The 10,531-nt window shown below is 46.4% G+C and overlaps 1 protein-coding gene across 1 annotated transcript; it reads right to left on the reverse strand.

Annotated features, from left to right (window-relative positions):
* Positions 1-3,253: 3,253 nt before the first annotated feature.
* Positions 3,254-5,712, reverse strand: LOC135017253 (zinc finger protein 260-like). Its single transcript, XM_063952928.1, has one exon. It carries the CDS (start codon positions 5,637-5,639, stop codon positions 4,101-4,103), a length of 1,539 nt encoding a protein of 512 aa, XP_063808998.1. The 5' UTR covers positions 5,640-5,712; the 3' UTR covers positions 3,254-4,100.
* Positions 5,713-10,531: the final 4,819 nt, after the last annotated feature.

Raw genomic sequence — 10,531 nt, forward strand, 5'->3', positions numbered from 1 at the left:
CAGACGTGCTCTCACCCGAGCGGACTCCCGCAAGGGAGACCCAGCATCATGCTGCAGATTTGGCAGAAGCAGGGGTGGACTCCTGCTCCTGCGATCCAGGAGACGCTGCTGACTTTTTTCCTCATCCTCTCACTCTACCTGTAAAGAAGGGGGAACCTTTGGCCTTTTTGTATTTGTTGGGCCAAAAGGACTGCATCTGAGTGATGTCTTTTTCGCCGGTGCAGGAGCATAAGGCAAGAATGTCGACTTACCTTCGGTAGCCGCAGAGACCAACGCATCCAGCCCATCTCCAAACAAGGCTTCACCTTTATACTGGAGAGCCTCCATATTTCTTTTGAATCTGCGCTTGCATTCCACGGCGAATCCACAACGCCCTCCGAGCCGAGACTGCCATGGTAGCAGCTCTTGAACCAAAAAGACCAATATCCTTCAACCTAACTTTAGGAGAATCTCGTCTCTATTTATCGTATCAATTTCAGATGACAAGTTATCTGACCATTTTTTTCGATAGCCCTACTCACCCACACGCAAGCAATGGTGGGCCTGAGCAGTGTACCATTGGCCACAGATTTTAACGTAGTCTCCAACTTGCAGTCTGCCGGCTCCATTAGTGAAGCCGTCCCAGGTGCAGGGAGAATCACCTTTTTTGTTAACCGTGACAGGGCACTGTCTAAAACAGGGGATGACTCCCACCTTTTCCTGTCCTCTGCCGGGAAAGGAAAAGCTACCTGAATCCTTTTGGGAATCTGAAATTTATTTTCAGGGTTTGCCCAAGTTCCCTCAAAGAGAGTATTTAGCTCGTGAGGAGGGAAGGCTAGATTCATTTTCTTTTCTTTATAAAAATAAGCCTCCTGAGGTACAGGAGGGGCTTCAGTAACTTCCAAAACCTCCGTTATAGCAACAATAATATATTGAATGCTTTTTGACAATTTAGGATCTATTTCCCTGGGATCACTAGTGTCGACACAGGAATCAGAACCCGTGTTGGTATCAGTTGTACTATTTCTGCAAATGGTCTTTTATGTGACCCAGAGGGGTCGCCTGCGGATGAAAAAGCAGAACCACTAAAAATCACATCTTCCACTGATTTTCTCGTTTTCTGCATGAGACTCAGACTTATTTAATCTCTTACTGATATGATTCACAGTATCACGTAATTCTTTCACCCAGGCTCATGGTGTGCCGGCAGCGCCACCACATTACAACTCTGTGTCCCCATAATGGTTCCCTCAGGGGAAGAGCTCCCTGCCTCAGACATGTCACACACGTGCACACCACACCACAGACACTCCGAGACTTATAGGGGACAGACCCACAGTAAAATCTGTCAGGACACCGATAGGAATTGCCAGTTCACAACCCAGCACCAGCAATAAAATGTCTGTGAAACACAAAATGCCCACAGACCTGCAGCGCTTTTATAATGATAACACAATGTATAGCACCAAATTTCACTGTACCCTCCATTTTGCACCCTGATACTTGGTTCAGCAGTGGAGGACCAGCATTCTTATCTGCATCCTGGAAGGAGAGAAAATGACGCGGAGCAGTGTGCTGGCTGACTGAGGAAGCCCCGCCCCCGTTATGGCACGTTTTTCCTCAGACTTTTTGCTATTTATACTGGCGGGGGTAGGACTGTGCCTCAGCAACTTATGCCCCTTATCTGCTAGTTTTACTAGTTTTCATGCTGCCCAGTGCACCCCCCCACGCCCTGCAGTGCCTGAGTGTGATGGGTAGCATGGCGCGCAGCATTCCCGCCCGCTGCGCGGTACCTTTTAGCCATCATGATGACTGAAGATCCTTTTCTTCTTACACTCACCTGTCTTCTGGCTCTGTAAGGGGGTGGCGGCGAGCTGGGGGAGTGAGCAGAGAACCGCAGCTAGCTTTAATTACCCTTCAGGAGCTAGTGGTGTCCTGTCAGCCAGGAGCAGAGCCATGAAACTATTCAGGAAGTTGGTTCCTACTTCTGCCCCCTAAGTGCCACGAAGCAGGGAGACTGTTGCCAGCAGTCCTCCCTGAAAATAAAAAACCTAACATGTCTTTCAGAGAAACTCAGTAGAGCTCCCCTGGAGTGCATCCAGTCTGCCTGGGCATTTTCTAAACTGAGGTCTGGAGGAGGGGCATAGAGGGAGGAGCCAGTTCACACCCTTGAAAAGTCTTAAAGTGCCCATGGCTCCTACGGAACCATCTATACCCCATGGTACTGAAGTGGACCCCAGTATCCTCTAGGACGTATGAGAAAGTCCTAGGAGCTCCCCTAGCTGTGACCGGCTTCACTGGGCACATTTTCTAAACTGAGTCTGGTAGGGGCATAGAGGGAGAAGCCAGCCCACACTATTAAACTCTTAGTGCCCATGGCCCCTAAGAGACCCATCTATACCCCATGGTACTAAATGGAACCCCAGCATCCTCTCGGACGTAAGAGAAATAAAAAGACTTCACGGAAATCTTTTGTTTTTAAACAACTTTATTTCATATCTTTAATACACATTTTTTTGTCTAGCTATATGGGGAGGGCCGGGACCATTTTCCAGGGGCTGCGTGATGTCACATCTGCATTCATCTTTAACCCCCGATAAACTTCCAGAGTGCACATTATCTTTTCCTCATTTTTTGCAAGTTACTACAAATGATATGAGATCGGTAGCAGCACTACTTTCAGGATTATTACACAGAACACACATAAAGGCTGACACAGCAAATAACAGTAACACATACAAGGGATTAATTAGAAATAAGGAAGCATAATCATCATTAGGCCTAATTATCAACTGATTCTGTGCGGGACACATACACCTCTTTACTGCCTCCAGCAGCCCCTGGTACTGCACTGTGACCATCTGCCCTGTCTACCCCCACTACTGCCACTCGCCATGTCTCCCCCACTACTGCCACCCGCCCTGTCTCCCCCCACTAATGCCACCGCCCTGTCTCCTCCCCCTACTGCCACCCTCCCTGTCTCCCCCCACTACTGCCACCCTCCCTGTCTCCCCCACTACTGCCACCCACCCTGTCTCACTACTTCCACCCGCCCGGTCTCTTCCCACTACTGCCACCTGCCCTATCTCCCCCAACCTGTCTTTCCCCCACTACTGTCAACTACCTTGTCTCCCCTACTGTTCACCACCCTGTGCCCCCCCTCTTCCACCTCAGCACTGCTTGGGGACAATATTACCCACAGACAGTACTTCCGGCAGCCCCCGCTACAGCAATAGTGCCACCACCCTGTCTCCCCCCCCCCCCCCCCTGATATTTCAGAATTTCTTGGGGATTCTTGGTACTGGTGGTAACAGTCCTTCATCTGCAGACGGAAGAAACCAGGCAGTAAGGAGGCAGAAGCTGCTTCTGGTTCCATGGACCCTGGTCATGTAGGGATGGGAGAGTCAGTAAGATTATGTAAGTCATCATCTTACAGGCAGCCGGTGAAGGGAGAAGAGAATGGGTGTTATGTGGCAGGAACGGGCCGGTTAGATATGACTGGCTGCTGCATTCTGTACAAGCCACAAGTGGTGCAATTCTTTTGCTGGGAGACCCAGGTAGAGGACATTGCAGTAGTCTATGCATGATGATACAAGTGCATGTATGACTGTAGGTAGATCTTCTGAGGGAATAAAGTGCTGGAGTCTGGCTATGTTCCTCAGATGAGGATCGGATTGTGGATGATACCTGATATCTAAGTGTCACTCCACCATCCAGGACACCAAGATTCCACATGATCAGCATTTTGTAACTCTGAACCCACAAGCATAAGTCTGGTTGGTTTGCAAAGCTGAGCTGTAGCCCTGCCTTTTGTTGGTGAGCTTCTACCATAAGGACCTGTTTCACCAGGACTGAGTCACAGCCAACTGGCATCACCCACACATGGAGCTCAGCTAGACAACCATTTAGGATTGGTACTGGGTTCTCAGTATCCGGAGCAAAAGACAAGTCATCTGCATAGCAGTGGTAGATAAGGGCATGACATCTGATTATATCACCCAGTTGTAGCATGTATATTGCAAAAAGCATAGGAGATAAGAACCTTGAAGAACAATGCATGGCAATGTTAAGTATACTCCAGAAGAGTACAATAGTTTCCAAGTGATGTCTATTGTGCTGATTTATTTCACAGAGGATGGAAATGGCCACTCACCTGTGTGATTTCGCTGATGTGTAACAAGTTGTGATTTCCGTATAAAACATTTCCCACACTCAGAGCAAGAAAATGGCTTCTCACCTGTGTGACTTCTCTGATGTGTAATAAGATATGATTTCTGTGCAAAATATTTCCCACACTCAGAACAGGAATATGGCTTCTCACCTGTGTGACTTCTCTGATGTGTAATAAGATATGATTTCTGTGCAAAATATTTCCCACACTCAGAACAGGAATATGGCTTCTCACCTGTGTGACTTCTCTGATGTATAACAAGATCTGATTTGTGTGCAAAACATTTCCCACACTCAGAACATGGAAATGGCTTTTCATCTGTGTGACTTCTGTGATGTTCAACAAGTACTGATTTCCGTGCAAAACATTTCCCACACTCAGAACATGAAAATGGCCTCTCACCTGTGTGACTTCTCTGATGTCTAACAAGATTCGATTTGTTTGTAAAACATTTCCTACACTCAGAACATGGAAATGGCCTTTCTCCTGTGTGACTTCCCTGATGTATAACAAGTTGTGATTTCTGGATAAAACATTTCCCACACTCAGAACATTGAAATGGCTTCTCACCTGTGTGAATTCTTTGATGTGTAACAAGATGTGATTTGTGTTGAAAACATTTCCCACACTCAGAACATGGAAATGGATTCTCACCTGTGTGACTTCGCAGATGTATAACAAGTAGTGATTTCCAGGAAAAACATTTCCCACACTCAGAGCAAGAAAACGGCTTCTCACCTGTGTGACTTCTCTGATGATTAACAAGATCTGATTTGATTGCAAAACATTTCCCACACTCAAAACATGGAAATGGCTTTGCACCTGTGTGACTTCTGTGATGTTTAACAAGGTCTGATTTATGTGCAAAACATTTCCCACACTCAGTACATGGAAATGGCTTCTCACCTGTGTGACTTTTCTGATGTATAACAAGTTCTGATTTCTGTGCAAAACATTTCCCACACTCAGAACATGGAAATGGCTTCTCACCTGTGTGACTTTGCTGATGTCTAACAAGATGTGATTTCCGTGCAAAACATTTCTCACACTCAGAACATGGAAATGGCTTCTCACCTGTGTGAATTTGCTGGTGTGTAACCAGATTTGATTTCCATGCAAAACATTTCTCACACTCAGAACATGGAAATGGCTTCTCACCTGTGTGTCTTCTCTGATGTGTAACAAGAGCTGATTTGCATGTAAAATATTTCCCACACTCAGAACATGGAAATGGCCTCTCACCTGCCTTAGCTGGCTGATGAAGCTTTGTGTTCTGTGTAAAACATTTGGCATCTATAGAACATGGAAACACTGTATCTACTGTTAGAGCTGTAACAGATGCACCAATATAAGCGTGATCAGGAGAACATTTCCCAGGATCAGGGGGATCAGCTGATAGACCTGGATGAATAATTGGGGTAATGGGGTTAGCTCCTGGATAATCCTGTCTACTGTCATTATCGGTTATTTCAGAATCCAGGGATAACATTAGATGTCCTTCTGAGATATTCCTGCTTGTGTGTCCCTCTGCTGGAAATAAAATACATTATGGAAATGTGTCAATTTCTGTAACAATATTAATCTTGTAAACAATAGGAGAAGATGACTCTCTGGGACACATTTAAATGTAAATGTGTGTGTATAATAAAACATAACTTTTAATGAAGGCTTTATAATATTATGTCTCAGACTATCATTGTGTCCACCCTTCTGAGAACACTCACAATAACAAATGTAATATTATAATAAGACTTAGATATATCTCTCTCTTGTACTGGCAACTAACCATGAAGTATAAAATAAGATTTTACTTACCGGTAAATCTATTTCTCGTAGTCCGTAGTGGATGCTGGGGATTCCGTAAGGACCATGGGGATAGACGGCTCCACAGGAGACATGGGCACTTTAAGAAAGAATTTAGGTTCTGGTGTGCACTGGCTCCTCCCTCTATGCCCCTCCTCCAGACCTCAGTTAGAGAAACTGTGCCCAGAAGAGCTGACAGTACAAGAAAAGGATTTTGATAATTCAGGGCAAGATTCATACCAGCCACACCAATCACACCGTATAACACGTGATAACAACCAGTTAACAGTATGACAAAAAACAGAGCATCAGGTCAAACCCAGATGCAACCATAACTCAACCCTTATTGAAACAATAACTATATACAAGTCTTGCAGAAAAGTCCGCACTTGGGACGGGCGCCCAGCATCCACTACAGACTACGAGAAATAGATTTACCGGTAGGTAAAATCTTATTTTCTCTAACGTCCTAGTGGATGCTGGGGACTCCGTAAGGACCATGGGGATTATACCAAAGCTCCCAAACGGGGGGGAGAGTGCAGATGACTCTGCAGCACCAATTGAGCAAACAAAAGGTCCTGCTCAGCCAGGGTATCAAACTTGTAGAACTTTGCAAAAGTATTTGAACCTGACCAAGTAGCCGCTTGGCAAAGTTGTAATGCAGAGACCCCTCGGGCAGCCGCCCAAGAAGAGCCCACCTTCCTAGTGGAATGGGCCTTAACTGATTTTGGCAGCGGTAATCCAGCCGCCAAATGAGCCTGCTGAATCGTGTTACAGATCCAGCGAGCAATAGTTTGCTTTGATGCAGGAGCACCCAGCTTGTTGGATGCATACAGGATAAACAACGACTCTGTTTTCCTGACCCTAGCCATTCTGGCTACATAAAGCTTCAAAGCCCTGACCACAACAAGCAACTCGGAATCCTCCAAGTCACTAGTAGCCACAGGCACGACAATAGGTTGATTCATATGAACAGATGAAACCACTTTTGGCAGAAATTGTGGACGGGTCTGCAATTCTGCTCTATCCATATGGAAAACCAGATAGGGGCTTTTATGTGACAAAGCCGCCAACTCTGACACGCGCCTGGCCGAAGCCAAGGCTAATAGCATGACCACCTTCCACGCGAGATATTTCAACTCCACCAATTTAAGTGGTTCAAACCAGTGGGATTTCAAGAAGCCTAACACCACGTTAAGATCCCAAGGTGACACTGGAGGCACAAAAGGAGGCTGAATATGCAGCACTCCCTTTACAAACGTCTGGATTTCCGGTAGAGAAGCCAATTCCTTTTGAAAGAAAATGGATAGGGCCGAAATCTGGACTTTAATGGAGACCAATTTTAGGCCCAAATTCACTCCGGACTGTAGGAAGTGAAGGAAATGGCCCAGCTGGAATTCCTCCGTCGGAGCATTCCTGGCCTCACACCAAGAAACATATTTTCGCGATATTTGGTGATAATGTTTAGATGTCACGTCCTTCCTAGCCTTTATCAGCGTAGGAATGACCTCATCCGGAATGCCCTTTTCAGCTAGGATCCGGCATTCAACCGCCATGCCGTCAAACGCAGCCGCGGTAAGTCTTGGAACAGACAGGGCCGCTGTTGCAACAGATCCTGTCTTAGAGGAAGAGGCCACGGGTCCTCTGTGAGAATTTCCAGCAGATCCGGATACCAGGTCCTTCGTAGCCAATCTGGAACAATAAGAATTGTTCTCACTCCTCTTTTTCTTATTATTCTCAACACCTTGGGTATGAGAGGAAGAGGAGGAAACACATAGACCGACTGGAACACCCACGGTGTAACCAGGGCATCTACAGCTACCGCCTGAAGGTCTTTTGATCTGGCACAATACCTCTGTAGCTTTTTGTTGAGGCGGGACGCCATCATGTCTATCTTTGGCAGTCCCCACTGACTTGCAATCTGTGCGAAGACCTCCTGATGAAGTCCCTACTCCCAGGATCAGGGGGATCAGCTGATAGAGCTGGATGTATAATTGGGGTAATAGGATTAGCTCCTGGAGAATCCTGTATACTGTCATTATCTCTTATTTCACAATCCGGGGATAACATTAGATGTCCTTCTGAGATGTTCCTGCTTGTGTGTCCCTCTGCTGGAAATAAAATACATTATGGAAATGTGTCAATTTCTGTAACAATATTAATCTTGTAAACAATAGGAGAAGACGACTCTCTGGGACACTTAATTGTAAATGTGTGTGCATAATAAAACATAACTTTTAATGAAGGCTTTATAATATTGTGTCTCAGACTATCATTGTGTCCACCCTCCTGAGAACACTCACAATAACAAATGTAATATTATAATAAGACTTAGATATATCTCTCTCTTGTACTGGCAACTAACCATGAAGTATAAAATAAGATTTTACTTACCGGTAAATCTATTTCTCGTAGTCCGTAGTGGATGCTGGGGATTCCGTAAGGACCATGGGGATAGACGGCTCCACAGGAGACATGGGCACGTTAAGAAAGAATTTAGGTTCTGGTGTGCACTGGCTCCTCCCTCTATGCCCCTCCTCCAGACCTCAGTTAGAGAAACTGTGCCCAGAAGAGCTGACAGTACAAGGAAAGGATTTTGATAATTCAGGGCAAGATTCATACCAGCCACACCAATCACACCGTATAACACGTGATAACAACCAGTTAACAGTATGACAAAAAACAGAGCATCAGGTCAAACCCAGATGCAACCATAACTCAACCCTTATTGAAACAATAACTATATACAAGTCTTGCAGAAAAGTCCGCACTTGGGACGGGCGCCCAGCATCCACTACGGACTACGAGAAATAGATTTACCGGTAGGTAAAATCTTATTTTCTCTAACGTCCTAGTGGATGCTGGGGACTCCGTAAGGACCATGGGGATTATACCAATGCTCCCAAACGGGCGGGAGAGTGCAGATGACTCTGCAGCACCGATTGAACAAACAAAAGGTCCTGCTCAGCCAGGGTATCAAACTTGTAGAACTTTGCAAAAGTATTTGAACCTGACCAAGAAGCCGCTTGGCAAAATTGTAATGCAGAGACCCTTCGGGCAGCCGCCCAAGAAGAACCCACCTTCCTAGTGGAATGGGCCTTAACTGATTTTGGCAGCGGTAAGCCAGCCGCCAAATGAGCCTGCTGAATCGTGTTACAAATCCAACGAGCAGTAGTTTGCTTTGATGCAGGAGCACCCAGCTTGTTGGATGCATACAGGATAAACAACGACTCTGTTTTCCTGACCCTAGCCGTTCTGGCTACATAAACCTTCAAAGCCCTGACCACAGCAAGCAACTCGGAATCCTCCAAGTCACTAGTAGCCACAGGCACGACAATAGGTTGATTTATATGAAAAGATGAAACCACTATTGGCAGAAATTTTGGACGGGTCCGCAATTCTGCTCTATCCATATGGAAAACCAGATAGGGGCTTTTATGTGACAAAGCCGCCAACTCTGACACGCGCCTGGCCGAAGCCAAGGATAATAGCATGACCACCTTCCACGCGAGATATTTCAACTCCACCAATTTAAGTGGTTCAAACCAGTGGGATTTCAAGAAGCCTAACACCACGTTAAGATCCCAAGGTGACACTGGAGGCACAAAAGGAGGCTGAATATACAGCACTCCCTTTACAAACGTCTGGATTTCCGGTAGAGAAGCCAATTCCTTTTGAAAGAAAATGGATAGGGCCGAAATCTGGACTTTAATGGAGACCAATTTTAGGCCCAAATTCACTCCGGACTGTAGGAAGTGAAGGAAATGGCCCAGCTGGAATTCCTCCGTAGGAGCATTCCTGGCCTCAGATACATATTTTCGCCATATTCGGTTATGTTTAGATGTCACGTCCTTCCTAGCCTTTATCAGCGTAGGAAGGACCTCATCCGGAATGCCCTTTTCAGCTAGGATCCGGCATTCAACTGCCATGCCGTCAAACGCAGCCGCTGTAAGTCTTGGAACAGACAGGGCCCCTGTTGCAACAGATCCTGTCTTAGAGGAAGAGGCCACGGGTCCTCTGTGAGCATTTCCAGCAGATCCGGATACCAGGTCCTTCGTAGCCAATCTGGAACAATAAGAATTGTTCTCACTCCTCTTTTTCTTATTATTCTCAACACCTTGGGTATGAGAGGAAGAGGAGGAAACATATAGACCGACTGGAACACCCACGGTGTAACCAGGGCATCTACAGCTACCGCCTGAGGGTCTTTTGATCTGGCGCAATACCTCTGTAGCTTTTTGTTGAGGCGGGACGCCATCATGTCTATCTGGGGCAGTCCCCACTGACTTGCAATCTGTGCGAAGACCTCCTGATGAAGTCCCTACTCTCTCGGGTGGAGGTCGTGTCTGCTGAGGAAGTCTGCTTCCCAGTTGTCCACTCCCGGGATGAACACCGCCGACAGTGCGCTTACGTGATTCTCCGCCCAGCGAAGAATTCTGGAGACTTCCACCATCGCCACTCTGCTCCTTGTGCTGCCTTATCGGTTTACATGCGCTACTGCGGTGATGTCCGGCTGAATCAGAACCGGTTTGTCGCGAAGCAAGTTCTCCGCTTGACGCAGGGCGTTGTATATGGCCC

The sequence above is a fragment of the Pseudophryne corroboree genome, unplaced genomic scaffold (assembly GCF_028390025.1).
Source record: "Pseudophryne corroboree isolate aPseCor3 unplaced genomic scaffold, aPseCor3.hap2 scaffold_3144, whole genome shotgun sequence".
NCBI classification, from domain to species: domain Eukaryota; kingdom Metazoa; phylum Chordata; class Amphibia; order Anura; family Myobatrachidae; genus Pseudophryne; species Pseudophryne corroboree.